A 22,492-nucleotide genomic window follows, 5' to 3' on the forward strand; every position below is an offset into this window, starting at 1 on the left:
GTTTTAAAAAGATAAAACTGAAATCAAATGCTAAAACTTTCAGCTGCTTACATCTTTCTTGGCAGTTCAGTTCCAACGAGAACTTCCTATACATGGGTTTTGAGCGGTAATAAAACTGCCAAGAGTTCATCAAGACACTGGTTCGATTTTGTCCCAGTAATGTTTGCCTTTAATCCTGTATAAAACGGGACAGGAGTTTTCAAGCCACATTTGCTTCTGGGAAAACTATTTTCTTTTCCTTAGCACAAAATAAATATCTGCTTACTGCTATTTCATCTCAAAAAATGTTTTCAGAAAAATGCTTGGGAAACATTCAAATCATGTCACACAATATACTACTTTTCCAGGATATCCTGGAAGTTTTAAAAAGCTCCAAGCTGTCCTGGGTCACACAGCCTACAGCAGGCTGTGATATGTATGCAGGGAAAGACAGCACGTATACAGTCCTGGGAAAGGTTAGCTTTTAACCACTGTGCTGGATGAGTACAGGACAAGCAAAATGCATTTCAGAAGCTAAAAAGATGAAGTCACGTCACACTCGAGCTGCACTGAACTTGCTCAGCACTTCTGGGAGCTGTCCTGACTGGTCCCTAAGCTGTGTGTGCCTTCCCTGAAGCAGCTCAGAAGTTCTTCACAGGACCAAAGACATGCTCATACACTCCCTCGAGACTGGGCTCAAAGGAGTGGAATTCTCCTCCCTCCCTATAAATCCCTGATGGACAACAAATGACATCTTGCAGGGTTGGGAAAAAATTCTTTTTTACCAAACAAATCCTATTGTTGGTTTGATTCTCGTGGTTTCCTGATGCTGGCTGGAGTTTGGGGACAGCAGTAATTCTGCAGGCTCTAAATTAGCCACTTGGCTGGCTTGGAGGCTGCTCTTGCAAGGACACCAAGGAGCCTCTAACCACATTCTAAAGCAGAAACTCTTGCACACAAAAAATATTTCAAAAATCAAGAATGCTTTCATTAACACCCTGCGTGCCAGTCTGAATTCAGGCGCTCAGGGATTAGGAATGCCAGTACAATTCCATAGCAGATGCTGGGAACCACCCCAGAAAACTTTGTGCTGCAAGTCAATACAGTAAATCTGTAAATTCAACACACCTGAAGTTCAACTTCTAGTTATGCAATAACATAAGCTGCAGAGACATTTTCCCTGGAAGTGTTCAAGGTCAGCTTGGACAGGGCTTGGAGCAACCTGGTCTAGTGGAAGGTTTGGCATCCTGCATCCATGGCAGAGGGATGGAATGAGATGATCCTTCAAGGTCCCTTCCAACCCAAACTATTCTGTGATTCCATGATAGAACTTACTGCTTACATTTCCTTGGAACTTGCTAAAAAACAGAAGAAGATGGCATACATTTTATAATTGGGTCAGCACAACAAATATTAATTAAATTAATAATGGCCCTGTTAGGCAAACATAACACTAACAAAGAACTTGAGTCTGCTACTCCCCAGACCATGGGGTTATTTTTCTAGAGTTGTTAGTTTTGGAAACACTTATGATGCCTGTCCTATTTTTCGGAAACAGAACAATATTTCTTCTATCCTTTATTGAAGGAGACAAAAAATAACAATCCTAAAGAGGTGTGGCCGTTAAAAATCATCTGCTATCTTTGGCTAAAGCATGAGGAGGCAGCTCCAGCAATCAAGCCAGGTCCCCAGGGTGGAAAGAAGAATTCTGTCTCTCATCCACTTCCCAGGTTATTCCAGATTCTGACTTCTGACAGATCTAGTAAAGAACTGCACTTGATGACACCTGTGGTTTTGAAGCCAAGTCTTCTCTCTCTGCTACATCATAACTCTCAATAGCAGGGAGAAATTCCTGTCTCTTCACTGACATCTGGCATTTACCTGTCACTCCTGTGCACACACATTGGTACTAAACCATCTCTAAGGTCCCTTCCAATGTAAACCAGCCTATGATCTTAAGATTTAGATTATTTTCTACAGAAATGCACTGCTATTAAAAAAATACATATATATATATATATATATATATATATATATATATATATATATATAAACAAAATCTCCCCCTGAAATCCTCACTCAACTATAGGCTGACACCAGCTACTGGCCTACAAGACAGACATCGCCGAACTACTTCTAATTTCAAGTTTTGAACTGTATTCTGAACCATTTCAAGACATGTCAATGATTAAGCTTGACATCATAATACATATAAAGAAATACAGAGCACCTTGTATCTATTTTCTCCCCTTTCAATGTATATCAAACTGTTCTTCATTTCCACCTTTTATTCTCTCCCTTCCTTTTTCTCAAAACCTGCAGATCTAACTCGGGCAGGTTCTTGGTTCTGCTGAAGTCAGAGAAATATAACTGACTACAAGGTCCTTTCCAAGTTTCTCTTTCTCCATTAGCTGCCATAGCCTTTGCCCCAAGATACTCATTTATTTACAGAGACATGCAAATCACAGCACTTCACAGCACTTTAAATAATTGTTACTGCAGAGACATCCGCCAGACAAAGAGGCAAAACCTTGGCTGGGATACTTCTGCCTTGTCATGACAAGACTTAGTTGCTGTGTTCTTTCTGGACAGTGGTAAAAACTCAGAGCCGGGGAAGGATGTAAATAACTTGTCTGGCTGACCCAAGTACCGATGAGAAATACATTTGCTAAACGTTCCAGCAGAGGTTAGAAAACTGCTTGGAAACCGCTCTGAATTAGAGACAGTAGAGAAACAGCTTCATGATAATCAGAAAAGATGTTTACAACCTCAATACATGGAAATACATGGGGCATGACTTGTTGAGAAATAAAACCTGCAATTTCAAATTTATTTACTGACCTGACCATAAGAGACTATTTTTTTCTGCAACACTCACAGCCAGGTGACATGCATAAAACAAGAGCACATGTCAGCACCTCCTCTCCAGATGTTTTTTGTCCCTGCTCACCTCCTGCCTGGCTCCCTGCCTATCTCCTTGCTCCCTCCCACCTGAGACAGACTCTCTGTGGCTTTCCCATCCTTTTGCTGCATCTTATAGCCCACCCCGTTCCCACCTGAACAAACACAGCTTATTTCCATTCTGCAAACTGTCAGAATATTTACTGAACTCTCTACTTGTCTAGAGCAACTCAGGCAGGAAGCTGATCTTGGATGCACCAAGATCTGTCCAAAGAAAGGCTGTAAATCACAGTGCTGCTTCCACAGATACAGAGCAGACAGCTTTGAAGCCTTGTGGAGTGAGCCTGTCCTCACCTCAGCATGAGGCTTTAAGAAATCCAGGTTATAACTGGGATAACTGGGTAGGGTTCCAGATAACTGAGAATTCCACTTCAGCCTGAACTGGAATTTTCTGGTTCACGTTTTCTTTCATAAATATTACACACACCTGCTCCTGCAGAGCAGACTCATGTCATCTAAAAGCTAGTACATGACTAGCAATTGTCAGATTTCTGTGATTATCCAGGAACCTGCACCAATTCAGCCGTTTGATTTTCTACCAAACTTGGCAGCAAACACAGACTACTCAAATATTATGTTTCAAAGGCTTCCTCGTTCCCTGAAGTATTCATGACCAGAACCATCACATTGACCAACATTTGAATTACAACAACGAAGTCTCGCTCCTAGATTTACGGGTGGGGATATCCTTCTACTCTTATCCTTTATTTCTCTTCACTATATATTTTACTGGATTATATTGATATGCTCTTATATTGCTGTATTTCTACAGACAATAACCAAACTGGCTACATACCTCCTTCCTATTGAAAACAAATTGTTCTAAAATAAACCCTACATATATATTGATATTGATATTTATTTATATTCACAAGTCATTTCACTCTAATCTGCCTAAAGGGATCTATTAAAAACCTGAGTTACCCCCACCTTCTGGGGCAGGTCATAACATTAACATTGGTTTCACAGACAGGAGTACTGCAAGAAGTGATGAGGAGGTTTTTTAATGGGGATAACAGAATGCTGGACAAAGAACTCATTTATGGTCAAAGCTGGAATCTTGAGCAGAAGCTGAGCAGAATACCTGTATTAACTGGACTTACATTTTTGATTACAGGAATAGCACTTATCCATTGCAGGACAATCCTCTTTGCTTTTTTCCTCTTTCTCCTTTTTCTCCCTCTGGCTGCTAGGTTAGGATCAGCATCACAGAAAAAAACCCATCACTCAGGTCACTGCTTAGAGCCACGCGGTGGTGTAGGCAAGCAGAGGAATGGGCGACTGGCCCAAAAAAGCTGGGTGGGAAGTGGGGTGGAGGGAACACACCGAGCTCTCTGTACATAAGGCAGGGGCTCCCTACCTGCACCTTTGAGCCACTGTCAACCTCCTGTCCACTCCAAAACAGCAGGGGCTGACGGCAGGGCCTGCCCCAAAAACGCAGAGCAATTTGTGACCTGCCCTAAAATGGCAGGAACTGACCCACAGACTGCTGAGAGCCCCAAAATGGCAGAGACTGACCCACAGACTGCTGAGAGCCCCAAAATGGCAGAGACTGACCCAGAGACTGTTGAGAGCCCCAAAATGGCAGAGACTGACCCACAGACTGCTGAGAGCACAAAATGGCAGAGACTGACCCACAGACTCCTGAGAGCACAAAATGGCAGGAACTGACCCACAGACTGCTGAGAGCCCCAAAATGGCAGTGACTGACCCACAGACTGCTGAGAGCCCCAAAATGGCAGTGACTGACCCACAGGCTGCTGAGAGCACAAAATGGCAGTGACTGACCCACAGACTGCTGAGAGCCCCAAAATGGCAGTGACTGACCCACAGACTGCTGAGAGCACAAAATGGCAGGAACTGACCCACAGACTGCTGAGAGCCCCAAAATGGCAGTGACTGACCCACAGGCTGCTGAGAGCACAAAATGGCAGTGACTGACCCACAGACTGCTGAGAGCCCCAAAATGGCAGAGACTGACCCACAGACTGCTGAGAGCCCCAAAATGGCAGTGACTGACCCACAGACTGCTGAGAGCACAAAATGGCAGTGACTGACCCACAGACTGCTGAGAGCACAAAATGGCAGTGACTGACCCACAGACTGCTGAGAGCACAAAATGGCAGTGACTGACCCACAGACTCCTGAGAGCACAAAATGGCAGAGACTGACCCACAGACTGCTGAGAGCCCCAAAATGGCAGTGACTGACCCACAGACTGCTGAGAGCACAAAATGGCAGTGACTGACCCACAGACTGCTGAGAGCACAAAATGGCAGTGACTGACCCACAGACTGCTGAGAGCACAAAATGGCAGTGACTGACCCACAGACTGCTGAGAGCACAAAATGGCAGAGACTGACCCACAGACTGCTGAGAGCCCCAAAATGGCAGTGACTGACCCACAGACTGCTGAGAGCCCCAAAATGGCAGAGACTGACCCACAGACTGCTGAGAGCCCCAAAATGGCAGTGACTGACCCATAGACTGCTGAGAGCACAAAATGGCAGAGACTGACCCACAGACTGCTGAGAGCCCCAAAATGGCAGTGACTGACCCACAGACTGCTGAGAGCCCCAAAATGGCAGTGAATGACCCACAGACTGCTGAGAGCACAAAATGGCAGAGACTGACCCACAGACTGCTGAGAGCCCCAAAATGGCAGAGACTGACCCAGAGACTGCTGAGAGCCCCAAAATGGCAGTGACTGACCCACAGACTGCTGAGAGCCCCAAAATGGCAGTGACTGACCCATAGACTGCTGAGAGCCCCAAAATGGCAGTGACTGACCCACAGACTGCTGAGAGCCCCAAAATGGCAGTGACTGACCCACAGACTGCTGAGAGCCCCAAAATGGCAGAGACTGACCCACAGACTGCTGAGAGCACAAAATGGCAGTGACTGACCCACAGACTGCTGAGAGCCCCAAAATGGCAGTGACTGACCCACAGACTGCTGAGAGCACAAAATGGCAGTGACTGACCCACAGACTGCTGAGAGCACAAAATGGCAGTGACTGACCCACAGACTGCTGAGAGCACAAAATGGCAGTGACTGACCCACAGACTGCTGAGAGCACAAAATGGCAGAGACTGACCCACAGACTGCTGAGAGCCCCAAAATGGCAGTGACTGACCCACAGACTGCTGAGAACCCCAAAATGGCAGAGACTGACCCACAGACTGCTGAGAGCCCCAAAATGGCAGTGACTGACCCATAGACTGCTGAGAGCACAAAATGGCAGAGACTGACCCACAGACTGCTGAGAGCCCCAAAATGGCAGTGAATGACCCACAGACTGCTGAGAGCACAAAATGGCAGAGACTGACCCACAGACTGCTGAGAGCCCCAAAATGGCAGAGACTGACCCAGAGACTGCTGAGAGCCCCAAAATGGCAGTGACTGACCCACAGACTGCTGAGAGCCCCAAAATGGCAGTGACTGACCCATAGACTGCTGAGAGCCCCAAAATGGCAGTGACTGACCCACAGACTGCTGAGAGCCCCAAAATGGCAGTGACTGACCCACAGACTGCTGAGAGCCCCAAAATGGCAGAGACTGACCCACAGACTGCTGAGAGCACAAAATGGCAGTGACTGACCCACAGACTGCTGAGAGCCCCAAAATGGCAGTGACTGACCCACAGACTGCTGAGAGCACAAAATGGCTGCGACCGATTGCGTGGGCCCCAGAGTGAACGTGAAAGCGCGTCCTTGCCTGGGGGAGGCCCAGGAGACCAGCCAGAGCAGATAAAAGGAAGTGACACATGGGTTAAGATGCTCCACTGCCCTGGATTTAGAAGCAGCTGAGACCACACGGGATCCTGGGGTGATCGATATATCTATTTTCTCTCCCTCTGCTCTTTTTCTTTCTTTCCCTCTTTCTTCTCCTACCTTCTTCTCAAAATAATCATGCAAGCCAGACAAAAGAAACATCCAGTCACTACCTTAGTAAATGCCTTGCTGTGTCTGGGTAACTTAAAGTTGGCTGAGTTTAAGTTTGCCAAGTTAAAGCTTGTGAAGCATCTTACTTTGAATGGATGTTATTTTAAAATTTGCCCAGTACCTTTTTCTACCTCTGCAAGTTTGCAAATTAAAGTCTGTTACTGAACCTCTTGAGAATTTGGTTGTTCCTCTGTACACTGCCCAGAGTAAATCAAACTACTTTCCCCTAAACCCATCAAGTGGGTTAGGGCATAATAATCTTTAATTCCAAATTAGTTCCTTAAACAAACAAACAACAAAACCAAACCCGTATCCCATAGAAAGGAAATCTCATCTTTTTAATGGCTCTTGATTAATAACTGCCTTTTATCCCACTCTACTGCTACCAGGTGCATTATGCCTGGCTCACCTGTGGCACAAGGCACTTAAAAAGATGGGTTAGCTGTGTCCTTGTCACTGATGGGGGAAGAGTTAGATTTAGACCTTGGAGGGCTTTTCCAGTCTTAGAACTCCATGATTCCATGACAGAAAAAAGCTTATTTCCCATGTACTCCTTGGGAACCCACATGAAGGCTACTTTGGGAGGGTTGCCCTCCCTTGAGTAAGGACTTTGTACTTGCAGCTGGAGTTCTCCTCTACTCCAAAACCTCCCCAAACAGCGCTGCAGGAGGAAAGAAAAAGAAAATGACTCGCAGCTAGCTCAGAGAAGTCTATGAAACAGTAAAAGGCTCTTCAGACTATCAGCTTTGGGAGGAAAAAATACTGTTTCTGAAAAAAAAAAACAGGTAGAAAACACTGATACAAAAAAAAAAAAGTGTTTCGAGGTGCCACAAAAAACTTGTAAAGCTGCTTGTTTCAGTTTGCAAACTCCTGCAAGTGTGACAGTCCTACAGATGTGCACAGGTGGCAGTGCAGCGCAAGCTCAACTTGCTGACACACCTGTGTCAGCTCAGCCCACTTCCTGGGGATACAAACAGTGGAGAAATGAAGCAGCAGCACCTTAACATGATCACTCAGGATCATCAGCAACTTTCATCGAGTCTAAAAAGATGTAGGTTGTTGGTTTTTTTAAGAACCCAAATTCTCTCACCAGAAAGAAAACCAGACACCTTGATTCCTTCAGGAATAATTTCTCTGTCTCATTAACAATCTTAGGAGGCCAACTAATCACCACCCAAGGAAGAACCTTTAAGCACAAAAAGTACTTTCCTCTCTCCCATGACTTACCACAATACTTTCCTTAGGTTTAGTTCAATTTCAGCAAAGAAGTGTCTAAAATTTGGAGGTCAAGCACATAAAAGTCTAAGCTACAAATCAAGTTTTTTATTACAGCTTTATATCAGGGCCCAAAATCAAAAAGGACCATGAGAACTGCAGTTTTTTCCAATACACTAGCAGTATGGAAATTCTGGGGAAAAAAAATAAAAAATCAGGAATTCAGAAAACAAATCTTCATCTGTTTTTTCTAGGCAATAAAATAATCGGATCAATGTAGCATACAAGATAAGAATCCTGAAAAGAAATCTGAGAAAGCTCTTCAAAGTCACTACAAAAAAGCACTTAGAAAAGGCATGAGAGCAATTATCAAATTATCAAAATTTTAGAATTTTAAAAAAAGGAATAATGTACGACGTATTTTGAAGCTGCAGTTTACCCTTCCTTACAACAGCAGTTTTCCCTTGAAGTTCTGGATAGAGACATGCGTTTCCACAAGAATACAGGTAAAAATCACATTTTTTTCCTGTGCAGACAGCAAATCACCTACTACATCAGCAGCAAAATTGCAGATTTCCTTAAGGCTCACACATGCAAAAGAAAGACAGAGATAGACGTGTGTGTGTGTATACACATATGTGTGTGTTTAGTCAGTAGAATACACTCACAATGCCAGTGTTTGCAAACTTAATTTAAAGCCCAGCCACGTCCATCTCAGCAGTGAAAAGCTTTAGCCACCCTCCCAGGATGTGCTCTTAAAAATGGTGACAGCTCTTTGCACAAAAACAATGCTGGGATGCTCACCCAGCTGAGGGATCCATTTTCCTGAGCACTCAGACGTAGCTAACAAAGAGATTAATTCACCACAGGTAGAACTGCAAGCAGAGAAAAAAGGCTGAACACATTTCAAGGTCAAAAGAGATTTTTTTTTCAAAACTTTATAAAACAATTTTTTATCATCACCTGGGGTTTCTCTCACATGAAAACATCGCATCTGCTGTCTTCCCCACCCTCTCCAGAAAAAAAAAAAACAAAACAAAAACAACCCTGCAAAATGCAGCAGTTTTAGCAGCTAACTTTCCTGGGATAAGGGACAGAACTGGCTATTTTCTGGCCATATCAAACGTGCATCGTTGCTTCTCAGTTTGGAGCAGTGGGAATGCTCCAGTGTTACTGAGGTCCCCAACAAGTGGATCCTCGTTCCCCTAAATCATAAAAACCCAGTGAGAGTAAAAAGTACTAGTCCTGAGAAAGAAGCAGCGCAGTGACAGAGCTGACCACACAGTCATTTCAAGTATTACTCCAGAATTACTCTCTTAAATGCAGGCACCTCACCAATTTTTTTTTTTTAAATCTTTGTAATTCCAATTCCCTTCCTTGTGTCATCTGCCTCACTGCCCAGGTGATCTCTCCAAGAGGAGACTCCTCACACTGGCACACAGCAGTTCACCCCGGCTCTTGCCATGTCAGCCACCCCTTTACAGAGTAATAACCCAGCACAATCCAGGAAACCTCACCTAACAAGACAGCTCTGACACAACTCCATCATTCCACAATACAACACACTTTTGTTGTTAAACCAGGGTTTACATTTGCAGACCACAGGATCTGTCAATAAAATGGGATAATAAAACAGTCAAGAGCATTCTGTCCCAAAGGAAATGGCAAGGAGGAGGCAAATAAAATTAAGGGCAGCCTTCCTTCAAGTGTTACTGTGATACCATAGGAGTGAGCCAGGGATCTCCCCCTGTGTCTCAGCAGTATCCCTGATTTTACTCTTCCTTCAGCTTTACATAACCCGAACATGAATTTCGTGCCCACGCAATCAAGTAACTGCATATGAAAGGGCAAGAAAGAGCATTTAATGTAAAAAAAGCCCAAAACTCTCTGCAGAGACATTTGAGTTTCCTATTCCTTGAATTCACATGAAGCAGCTCAGGAAGATTAGCCTCCGACCTACCTTGCTGCATCTGCCAGGAGTCTGCCTGCCTTTCTGGGGAAAGAAATAAGTACAAACGTTTCCTAACCTGATGCTTTTAACGTGGAATTGATCAAAAGGTGACAGTTTTATTATGGGCTTGAGAGAAGATAAATGCTTTTGAGAATTTATCCTCCTAGCAAGTGTGAGATAGAAAACACCAAAATACAGTGGAATTTTCAGTGAAGAGAAGCAGCTACACATAGAGAACATGGAGCCTTCCCTCACATCTGCCATCTCCACCACGTTTGGATGCACGAAAAATCCCAGCAGCAGAAAGATGGAGTATGGAAGCTTAGCCAAATCTTACCTCTGTCCACCTGAAACCTAGTGTGCTGGAGTCTGGGATAAGCCTCATTAACAGGGAAATGAGGCAATCAATGGAAATTAACCCGCACTACCTGTCTCTACCTTTACATGGTGCTGCATCCAGACTCTTAAAGCAATTTTACTCCATGGAAATCAAGAGGATCCATGCAAAATATTTAATACTCCAAAGAGGAGAAAAAAACTGGTGCTGTGCTTTTTCAACTTGCCAAGTTAAAGGAATGTTATTGAGGACTCTCTTACATAAATGTTCCTCGACCTCTGAATGAACCAACAGGTCTTAAAAACTGCATTAGCCAAAGCAAATTCCCACAGCAAATGAAACATTTAGCCAAGAGTGCACTGGACTTTGAGCAGCACAAAGAAAACTCCAAATGGCAAGTTAGTGTTTCCTGTCTAGGTCTAAATGAGCCCAATAAGCTCGTGATGAGCAGCTGCCAGCATGCAGACAGTAAAACTACACCACGCTGATTCCTCCTACGAGATGAAGCTAAAGCTTCATGGGATGGAGCAGTTTAAGGCAAGAACGTAACGCTTGAAGGCCAGACTGCTGCTAAACAACCTACTGCTCCTCAAGGAAGGCAGAGCATCGGGAAAGCCCTCCTAGAAGCCCAAGCAGGATCTCACTCCAGCTTCATCTCCTACAACACAACCAAGAGCCTCAGGCAGTCCATAACACTCTGAACACCCATTACCCTGTGCACTGAGGCACAGCTGCCAGGAACGGAGCTGTCTGTGGCCATTTAACACTGCACTGTGCCACAGACACACAGGCATGAAGAAAACTGCTCCGACACCTTCAACTCTGCAATGTAAGCACTCAGCTCTGTAAAGCAAGGAGACCCTTATGTCACACATCCTCTTGGCTCCTGAATACAGACATGTATGTAGTCTTGAAATAAAAAAAAGTTTAACTCTATAAAAAACAACTTTACCTGGTTATTAAAGAAGAACCTTGCAATCATCCAGATGCACTTATCCAGGGTGATTGTTACATGTCTCAGGAGGTGCATTTGTGTCACATATAACACTAATGAGGTTCCCTGAGTAAATTCCTTAGAGCAAAAATGTCTTCTGCACTCAAGAAAGCAGCTCTTAGGAGTCAGGTCCTGCTGTTTCCAGGGTTCAGTGAACTCCTATGACATGCAGTAGAAAAACCTGCCTTCTGGCTGTCCTCAGGGTGTGAAGGAGCACCAAACCCTTAAACAAAACCTGCATTTCAAAATTCCTTCATCAGTTTTGTTTATACTTTCCTACACAAAGCTTTTTGTGGCATGAGAATCAAGCCTTTGGGGTGGCATATCCCTGGGTTTACAAAGATACTCAGCATTCCAAGATCAAATTTTAGTAATAAAAGGCAACGGAGGCTGCAAGCTTGGAATAGCAATTAGGCTTGTTCCCAAGAAAAAGCAAAAAGTCTACGTAAAATAAGCTGCGGGGGCCTAATGAGGGATAAACTTTAGACAGAGCTCACAGTTGACCTCTCAGAGCTTTACCTTTGCAACCTGAAGGATGTTCTAAACGTGGAGACCTATGATGAGGAGCAATTGATTTGCTCAGCTTCCTTCCATTAACCAGAAATATTTAGATGGAAACAGTCTGAAAGGATTCCACCATGCATGCTGGAAGGCTGAGCAATAACCCCTACACTATGGAGAAACAAGTGTTTGTTGCTAAATCATTTCAGTATTTTTGGCAGCCATTCTACAGATAAAGCAGGAGATGTGCTCCTTGTCCGAGTATGCATCCAAATCCTGGCATAAGCAAAGGGATAAGAAAAGAAACAATCTTTGGATCATTCTACGAGCAGGAGGAAGAAAATGGAGAAAAAAAACGAAATCTGTATTCCACTGAAATCAGTCACAGAATTTCTGCTGGCAGCAGCAGACCGAGAAAGACTTCAGAGACTCTCTGAAAGGATGAATTTAGATAGATTCACTCAAACAGCATAAAAGCATAAAAATCAATACTTGGGCAAAATTTGGAAAAATTTTGGCCCACAACAAGTCCCAGCGATGCTCATCCAAAGAACAATGAAGAGAGACAGAAACCAACCCAAATCCACAGATGCTGCCAGCATAGGAGCACGACAGCTCCTGAGCTCAGCCCTGAACCACAAATCTATGTTTTGCATTATTTAACAGCGTTAGAACATGTCCTCACCTCACAGAACCTGGGGGGAAGTACAAAAGGTTAAAGCACCAAACAGATTTCATTTGCCCAGAATAATGGAGTTACTTTCCCCTATACTCAGTATTTTCCATCTTTAGCATTTTTAGAACCTGTTTAGTGTCAAGGCCTCACTCCTGCAGTTCAGCACCTCCTAGATTTCAGTCTGATTTTCCACCAACATCTTCAATCCAAATTTTGCACTGCCACAAGAGCAAACAGCTTGTGACAGCAAGTGACAAGATCTAGACTCACACTCGAGCCAGACTGTTCTTATTTTGGATCCCACCCTTGGGGAGCTGGCAGCACTGGAAAAGCACACGTGCCGAAGCTCCGAGCTCTCGCGGTCTGTCAGCCACACTCTGCTCCACTTGGACAAGCTGATGTCAACAGCACCAGGCTGCAGCAGTGAGAAACACTGGGAAATAACTAAAACACAGCACTGAGAACTAGAGTCACCCGCAGGACCAGCAGTCAGTGCACAGGTATGCAGCATTAAAGCAGTTTAAAGTATCACTGCTCCTGCTTTCTCTCAACTTCTACCATTAGCTCACTCTAAACAATCTGCATCTCAAGGGGAAAAGGTCACCATATATGTTTTAAAAAACTGCTGTCATGGGCATAGTCAGTCTCTGGGGACTTATTGCTGAAATCATGACTCTAAATACCTCCAAACAAAGCTTATCTTTCAGCCTTCCAGCAAGAGCATTTAAAGTGGAAAAATGCAAGACCAGCAAAGCTTTTATTAGCAAATTAATCTGAGCTTGTTTACTTTGTAAAATACAACAGAATTATTAGTTGCACTCTGGGAGCAAGCTCTTAGGCAGTAATGAAATAAAAACCATGAACTGCACAGTGATTAGAGAGGAAAATCAGGGACTCTTGGCAAATGGCCCCACTTGGGAATCACTGGACCCACTTCCAGTCCCTCCGCATTTCCCTTCTGACAAAGCTGCACCTTCTCCATTTACAAAAGTTAATAATGACCTAGTGCTCAACTGTAACTCTGGCAGTGCATTAAAGAAATTCCTAAAAATAAGAAACAGAAATATTTCCAAACAGCTGAGTGAGTATCCAGTACCTCTTTACAGACCTTTCAAAAAAAAAAAAAAAATTAAAAAAATCTTGTTTCATTATGTGGCCAGCTGGACTTGAAAAAAATGCATAAAGAAATTGAGTTCTAAACTACATCTAAACTAAAATCCCGTTAGTTGTACCCAAAAGGTTTAGGCTACACTGATATGAAACCCCCAAAAAGTTGCTCTCTGCCAACTTTCAATCTCCAACTCCTCCTCAAAGCAGAAATAACGTGCCTAGAGAGTCCTGCCACTATTTATATATTATTAGATGCATTTTGAAGCAGCTGATTTCCCCCAGTAGAAGATTTTATAATTTATTTTCTAGACAGAAAGGGCTTGAGGTCAGGAATTCATCCAGAAGAACGTGTTCTCTGCCTGCAGCAGCTCCCACTAAGATATGCTTGGTAAACCTCTGTCAGCAGGACACAGGTCAGTTTTCTGTTCAAACTCAGGTGCTGAAAGAAAATCATTGCACTTGAGTGTTCTGGAACCTCCACTAGACCTCTCATATCAAATCCAGCCCTTGAAAACTTCCAGGAAATCCATATTCTAAATGTTACCCTGTCAGAAAAAGTTCACAGTTCACCATTTTCCTAAATGCATTCCCAAAGGGAAAAACACACACAAGGACAAATGGGAATCCATCACAGCCCTCAAACAAGGAGGAGGAGGACTTAAAACAAGCAGATGATCTCCCTTGCTCAAGTTTTAAGTATTTAAAAACTTACCATGTCTCTGCCTGAAGATTCCTGGCCCATCTCAGGTCATCTTAAAATACAGGAGTGGAAAAGCACTTCTTGGCTTGCTTTACTTGGCTGCAAGAGCACATTTTAACTACAATCCCAAGACCTTCTTGCCCTCTTGCACTTCCAAGGATCCATCATTTACCACGCGTTTGCCTCCTACCTCCTCTGGAACAACTGCACACCACTGACCAACAGTTCCCCAGAAAACTCAAGATAAACATTCTCAGGGCCAAATTCCTGAATCCATAAGGCCCTTTTCCTCAGAAATGGATGATGCTGAAGGCTGGCATTTGTTTCCAATAAACATTGTTCCCAGTTAGAGCCTGTGTGGTAGCCATTGACATTCCAAGTGGCTTTTCAACCTCCCTGTCCCCTTCATTTCACACATTTGAGCCTTGGACTTGAAAAGCCAAAATCAGGCTTGTGACAGCATCCCAAATTCTCAGCTCTTCTCAGCAACAGGTACCAAAAGCATCCTTCTACTGCCCAAGTGTGAATACAGGAGTGGGATTTCCCTGCAGGAAGGCAGGGTACTTGGCACAGGGAAACACTTTCCATACCCCTCTCCAGATCTGAAAAGGCCAGCTAATATTAAGCCTCAAAGCATACAGCACAACACCCCTTATTTTCTTGAGGGATTTGAATACCAGGGATTACGGGAGCCGGAAGATTTCTTTCAGAAGCTCAGTCCCTACAAATAAGGGAGTAATGGTCTTTTCCTCTTACAAACAAAACTGGGGGATTACATTAAATAAAACAGGCTAAAAAAATTATTTACCATTACTCCAGTTGCAAAGTTAATTAATGCAATCAAATTATGAATAGCTACCTTGGCAAATGAATCCACAAAGCTCAACTCCTTAAATAAAGGAACACACGGATGTGTGCACTCACCTTAATGATGGACCTAATTTACACGGGCTTCTTTAAGCATTCCTTAAACCCAAACCCAAAGCAGGTTAACACCACAGCTGCGTGCAGCAAAAATGGATCAAAATCATCAAGGTGCCATTGATGTAAAGCACCAATCCCTTATTCTGAATTCTTTTGTGATCCCTGAAACTCAGACTACAGAGCACAACAGCTCACTCAGGAAAGCAGCCGCAGCAGTTGCTTTTGGCACTACGCTGAGCTTCAAAGGGATGAAGAATACCTTACTTACCACTAGAAACCAGTCAGATTAATTAAATACAGGTAGGTTAATAATATCAAGTGAAAGAAAGGAGTCCTGCTGCCAGCTGGCCACGCGGCTGCACAAACGGAGGGCTTTGCAAAGACAACTGGGGATTGTTCCGACACCTGCCCACTTCCCCTCGGCATCCTCAGCCACAGAGAGGGAGCAGCAAACGAGTTCTTTGCTTTATTTTCAAGCTCAGCAGGGTTGAACATTGGGTTACTTCAAAGGGGCACGGCAGCGAGGTGGAAAAGAAGTGTACACTGTAAAGGACAGCCTGATTAAGTTCTGAAACAGCATCCAGATGAAAGACAGGAGGAGGAAAAATGTTTTTTGGTCCATCGCTTGCCTGCCTGTCCTGGATTTCGGAACCCGGCAGCCCTACGGCTGACAGGAGCCGCAGCACCCCCGTGTGTACAGCAGCGCACTCAACAGTCCCTCCACACTTCCTTCCCTGCCGGAAACCATGGAACGGTGCCGAAAATGACACTTCGTCTGGGGAAAAACTATTCTTGCTCTTCAAGGAATACACCCTAGTAAATGAGCTTTGGATGGAGAGTTTGGATTCCCCACCAAAACTAACCCCAAAGAACAACCAGGAGGACTGACAAGGTGTCAAATTCTCTGACAGACAGCAGCATCCCCTCCAGTGCCCAGTAAAAGTAGTTGGTTCATACTCACATCTCATTCCTCAATGGGATAGGGGCCATCTAACCTCACCTACTGTATTTCAGGCTAATAAGGAAGGAAACTGCCCTCCTTTCTAAAACCACAATTCTTTTGCCACTTCTGGGTTTTGCTCATTTACTTACAATTTCTTTGTCTTCAGCAAAGCCAGAACTGGAAGGAAACAAGAGAGGTGGAGACACAGTCAAGCCAAACAGAGCTATAGATCATATTAAAAAAATATAAATTAATAAAACTTAAATAATAAAGTGTCATTCACGAAGAATACTGCACCTTTTTTTTAAGACACTTAAGTCAGGTTTCTCAGAGAACACAGCAACAGGTTTTTTCTGATTTCTTCTCCAGAAACCTCCCTCAGTCCTCCCACTTAAGAAGGACTCATTTGACCTGGCACATATCATTATATGTATATTTGGTCCATCTTTGTCTCATCAACATGGACTGACAACAAAATAATTACATTACCATAAAAAGGCAAACAGCAAAGCTCCAATTCTCTTTGATCCTCTTTCCTAGAAACACTGAGACAAGGATTTTAGGCCAGACAATGCATTTGAACTGAGTCATTACTATGGCTGAGAAGAGATGTAAGCTTTTGGGTAAACAAGCTTATTTCAGGGCACAGCCACCAAAGATAACAAGCATCACAGCCCCACTCTTGAAGTTCACACTGCATCTTCAAGACAGAGAATGAAAGAAGGTATTATCCACCCAGGATATTTCAGCACACTCGAGATCTGCCACAACAGAACCCATTCAGGAAATTTGTACTTGCACTTGCCTGACTCCTGTTGCTTAAGCTTAGGCTCCCTCCTAAGTACGTGGCAGTGTTCCAACAAGCCTCTTCCACACCTAAAATAATGCCATGAGAAATCCATCACTAAGTACACTCACTGGAGGAATCTTATTCTCTTTGAACTTGCACTGGCAAGTCCTGGGTGTAATTTTATAAGGTAAAAAGCGACCAAAATAAACTTAAATGAAGGGAGAACTACAAATCTAACAAAGACAGCTTCCTGCACTGAACATAGGGGGTCCTGACAGAGTTGTGAGGCATTTTTTTCAGTGACCAGTTTCACGGTCCTCTTTATGCTTCCCAGGAGATCTCATTTTTTTACTACACACAAGACATAGCTGCTGTCAGCCTGCCCTGTTGCCAGGCTGGCAACATGAGCCCCTGTCAGGTGAGACTGCTGAGGAAGCAGAGGTGACTTTGCTCAGCACTGCATGGAGCACCAGCTCCCTCTACCACCAGCTTTCCAGAAAAAAATTCAGTCCCCTTTGCACAGTCTTTGTCCAACACCTTCAGATGAGGCAAAATGATAACATTCATTCAGAGAACTATCTGTAGGACCCTTGGAGAATCTAGAACATTATCCTACCTGGAATGCAGACCTGGAAAGGGCTTTATCACATACCTTCTGATCTCCTTACCTGTGGATTTTGGAATTGTTAAGACACCATTAGATTAGATGCTTTTGGCTGCTCTACCTTCAGTTTCGCACCTGTTTTGGGGAGGTTTTTTGGTATAAGAACATCTTTGCAGCATCCAGATGTAACACTGTCACTGATGTTCTGAGACTCCTACCAGTGAAAACAGTGGAAGACATCAGTGAAGCATCCCCACAGGTAAAGTGCAGTGTTACTAGTACAATGGCATCTGCACTTTTTCTTCTAAACTACTGACTGGAGTCAGAAAGAGTATCTCAGGCCTATGTGTAAAGGTACACTAGGTTACCACAACAACTCAAATGCTTCCAAGTTTGCGCTAAAAATTCTGCTTTGGAATTTTTGTTAGTTTACATTACAGTAGTAGCTTGGAATCTTTTAAAAAGTTAAAGCAATTAATTCCTGATCATTTTAACAAAAAGACCCCCAACCCCTTTACCTTCCGGACTTAAGAGTAAAAAAGAGGCACTGTATATGAGTCACAGTTTTATTTAACACTCACCTGACCAATTTCTTATGACAGTTCAGGAGACAAACCTAGATTTCTGGACTATTTCAACGGCAGAACGACCACCCTTAAAACAAAGCTTCCCAGTAAAGACACATTTTTGCTGACCAATCCTTCCTTATGGCCAGCCAGCGCTTTATTTGCAAAATAAATATACATCGAGTAAGTACATCTCGCCAAAACAGCACTGCTTCATTCCTGAGACAGCTCTTCCTGGAGCTCAGTGGGGCTGTTTGCTAAAGCTGTATCTGGTGGCCAAGGCAGCCATGATGTCCCTGTAAGGAGTATCTGAGTCGGATCTGGTCCTCGGGATGCGGCAGAGCCGGCGGAAGGCGGGAGAGCGCAGCAGGAGGTTGTGGCACAGTCCCACCAGGCTGGAGGACAGCCAGTACAGCGCCATGGACTGCAACAAGAACAGCACAGGTCAGCTCCCTGCAGGCAAGGAGAACGCCACTCGTACTGAGGCAACTCCTCCTGAACCACAGCTGTGGCTCACTCCCAGGTATTGATAAAAAGAACTCACCTACAACACTCCTCCTCTCATCTGCAAAAGTGGCTTGCGTGTGAAATGTAACTGTCTGTCTCTGAACTCTTCTGGGGAAAAGTGCCATCTACACTGAGGCTTGACAGTTCTTAAATTAATTCATATTAAACTTGCTTCAACTCCTGCGTTTGAAACTATAATTGAGCCAAACAACCAGACACTTTGTTTTTGCTAAGAATATTCTGCAGTAGAAAGCCTGGCAAAAATGAGAAATGTTTGAAGAAAGAAAATTTCCTAATTTAACAACTACACTGGTCTCCAAATGTTTCCAACATTTGCCTACATGTCTTGACATAAAGCTTTCCTCTCCTTTTTCAGACCACATGAAGGACATTAACTCCTTTCAAGTTGGCAAAGCCTTCCTCCTTGAACGGAAATATTCCAAAGGCAACAAGATTTAAACAGAACACCTGAGTATTTTTAACCACGCAGAAGCAAAAATATGGAACACGTGAGGCCCTCAGGCTGTCCTTTATGCTCCAGAAGAGATGAGGTGACACCCCAGAGGTCACCTCGGTACTCACGGAGGGCACTGTGGCAGCAATAGGGATCATCACCACAGACACCACGCGGAAGAAGTTCGTAACAAGCTTCTGGAACTGGGAAACGGGCATTTTCCTTTGGGAAGCAAAGATCTGAAAGAGGAGGAACTCACAGTTAGAAGCAAGCTCTTTTTGCAACGGCCATACTGAGGATTAACACCCAGAGATCTCATTAGAGCAGCATTCTAGAAGAAACTGTGGCCAAGACTAAATATTACTGAAGCTCAAGCAGATCTGAGACACGCCACATCCCACCTGGAGGTCTGTGAACAAAGACACCTGCACATTAAAACACAGAGAGCAAACAGACCATGATTCACTTCTGCCCAGTGCATTTAGAGCAGTGATAATCTGCAGCCACCTTTATGTGTCAGCCCTTTGCAGTCACCAGTGCTGGTTTATTCCACCAACGTACCTCCACCACCAGCAAATTCACCAGCCCCAGGGAAACTGGTAAAATCCACGTGGAATCGGGCACCGTCAGGTCTGTAAACCACAGCACTCCTCCTGAGGAAAACTGCTCTTGTACTGTAGGAAAAAATTGAAGAAAATACAGCTCAGTACAATTTGCTGCCTCAAGTGCGCCAGAACTTGAGTTAAATCACAGACACAAGTTTCTAGGTGTGCTCTATCCACATGGCAAGTCCAATTAAAGCAGAAAATCTTGGTTTAACACTCTGCTACCAATATAAGAACAGTGAGAGATGCAAGCTGAGGCCCAGCTTAGCTCAAGACAGCCAATGACAGGTAATATCTGCAATAAAAAATACTTCCCTCTCAGATATTTTATAAGTCAATGAGGAAAATAAGAACGCAATAATCTACAATGTTTATTTCCCAGTTTTGAAAAAAATACGGTTTTCTCAGTAACTGTACAACTAGCTACATTTTTGCTTAAAAGAGCAAACTGGTAACTCTTGTCTAAAAAAATCAGTATATAACTTTTTTGTAATGGAGAAGACCCTCACACATTCACCTCGTCTAGGGTGTTTCACGCGGAAGGAAAAAAATACCAATTAATAGTGAGCGTGCTGTGGCACGTGTAACATTTCTTGCTGAACGGGATTATCAGACTACGTTAAGTTCAAAACTCATTTCCAATTCCATTAATCACCAATTACCGATGTTAATTAGTCCATCAGATCAAGGTCAAACTACGTTAAGACTAGAGTAGCTGTTCCTTACGCTGGCTTGCACGCCAAGCTCGGGACACGGCGCTGTTTAATGTCAGTGACAGCAGCAAGGGAGGAGGAGCAGGTGACAGGGGGAGAGGATGCTGCACCTGCTGAGCCCAGGGCACCGACGCTGCAGTTGCGCAGAGCCAGTGACACGCACACCCACATGGGGATCTGCACCCACAGCAGCACGGTGGCCTTGAAGGGGTGGCAGTTGTCCCGGATGTACAGCTCCGTGACAATCCTCCGCATGTTCTTGGCAAAGTGGAACCTTTTTGGAGAGGAACACAAAAGCACAGAGCTTTGAAATGGGTAACGCCCCAAAGAGAACACGATAAAGAAATAAATCGTAGGCAGGGAAAGAAAAATCTAAGCTTTAGGCGACGGCAGAATCTTGCTTTATGTTTTCCTTCCTGCCACACCTCTTTCTGGAATGGATTCAGGAGGCATGGACAATCCCCCTCGTACCTGGCCACCTTGTCAGACCACCCCAGCTGCTTTCCACGCACCGAAACTTCATAGCGAAGGCGCTTGGCAAGTTCCTTGATCTCAGGCTGCAGGTTTTCCACCTAGCTAAAGAAAAGGAGAACCGTCTGGGCACAGTGGCAGGTAACAATTGCTCCCTCTCCTCACCTCTGGTATCAGTTATCCCTGGTAATTCAATACCTGAGCGAGCTTTACACTTATTAATTAATCACTGTAAAATGTGGTATCTGTACAGGAATTAAACATGCACACTGCCACCATGTAATTTAACACCTCTGTGGCTATTACACATATTAATTACCCTTCTACAATTTAGTTCCAGCACAGGCATCAAACATATTAATTATCACTGCAACTTAACGGCCGCACAGGTTGTAAACTCCTGTGAGGGACAAAGCATCTTGTTCAACATCAGTGAACACCTTCCATGTCGACACAAAATAACCGTGTGGCAGTAACAGCGACAGGTAATTAATTACAGCAGCAATCAGAGATACTACCTTACTACTGCATGAAATGGAGGCAAAATTTTACTCTTTTTAGATTTTACACGTTTTTAAGAAGAGAAAATGGTTTGTACCACAGCTGAAATCAATTCTTAAGCATCTATTTGCCTGCATTCTGGGCTTGCAACCAGCTACACCACTTTAAAAGACCCAGCTTTAATGCCACCTCAATGATAAAAATAAATGACAATAATAAAAACTAATAATAACAACATACAAATATAAACATATAATAATAGAAAACCTATACAACAGAATGCATTGCTTACAATATACTGTATGCAACATATAAACTTATTGCTATATACAATAGAAACATTTAAATAATATATTCATGTAGAAGTAAGTGAAAAAAGCAATAAAGAGTATTTATATATATACTGAGATATTACAGAAATACTTAAATTATATACATATACATAAACTAAAAAGTAATAAAAAAGAGCAATTAAAAAAGAGCAATAATGTAAAGGCCATGAGGGCACAACTTGGCAGCGGTCACTCACTCCCCACAGCGTGAGGCACCCTGACGCGAGAGCGGCAAGACGCTCGCTGCAGCAACCAAAAAAAAAAAAGCACAAAACGTAACGAAATTCCTTTAAAAGGCCTCAAACGCCCCCAAACCCGCTGCAGCAGAAGAACGGCGATGTTCACGGCGCGGCCCCCTCACGCCCTCGGCAGTCCTTCCCTCAGAGCCCCCTCAGCGCTCCCACCTTGGCCAGGAGCCGTCCCTGGTGCGCGGCCAGCGGCAGAGTGACGGCGGTGCGCAGCACGGCGGCCCCGCCGGCGATGGCGGCCCAGCACGGCAGCCCGGTGGCCTCTTGCAGCGCCGCCAGCCCGCCCTCGGCCCAGTGCACGGGCGCGGAGCCCGCCGCCCACCCGTACCAGCCCTCGAGGCCGCCCGGCCCCGGCCCCGCTCCCGCCCCCGCTGCCGCCAGGGCCGGCGGGGCCCGCGCGCCCGCCCGCGCCAGCCGCCACATGCCGGCACCGCCCTCCGCCCCTGCGGCGCATGCGCGGGACGCG

General features: G+C 44.3%; 1 protein-coding gene across 6 annotated transcripts; it reads right to left on the reverse strand.

The window, feature by feature from the left end:
• Window positions 1-18,334: 18,334 nt before the first annotated feature.
• LOC134044724 (cytochrome c oxidase assembly protein COX18, mitochondrial) lies at window positions 18,335-22,492 on the reverse strand. Of its 6 annotated transcripts, none has more exons than XM_062494070.1 (6): window positions 22,183-22,492; window positions 20,946-21,050; window positions 20,488-20,748; window positions 19,718-19,830; window positions 19,285-19,395; window positions 18,335-18,619 (listed from the first exon to the last, which is right to left on the reverse strand). In XM_062494070.1, the coding sequence occupies exons 1-6, from the start codon at window positions 22,478-22,480 to the stop codon at window positions 18,437-18,439; spliced, it is 1,071 nt and encodes a 356-aa protein (XP_062350054.1). In that variant the 5' UTR covers window positions 22,481-22,492; the 3' UTR covers window positions 18,335-18,436. The 6 variants fall into 6 exon arrangements, with proteins under 6 accessions (XP_062350054.1, XP_062350057.1, XP_062350056.1 ...); XM_062494073.1 differs by having other exon boundaries at window positions 19,718-19,832; window positions 20,578-20,748; window positions 20,946-21,046; window positions 22,183-22,482; XM_062494072.1 differs by having other exon boundaries at window positions 20,585-20,748; window positions 20,946-21,046; window positions 22,183-22,479.

Source organism: Cinclus cinclus, chromosome 5, assembly GCF_963662255.1.
Source record: "Cinclus cinclus chromosome 5, bCinCin1.1, whole genome shotgun sequence".
NCBI lineage: Eukaryota > Metazoa > Chordata > Aves > Passeriformes > Cinclidae > Cinclus > Cinclus cinclus.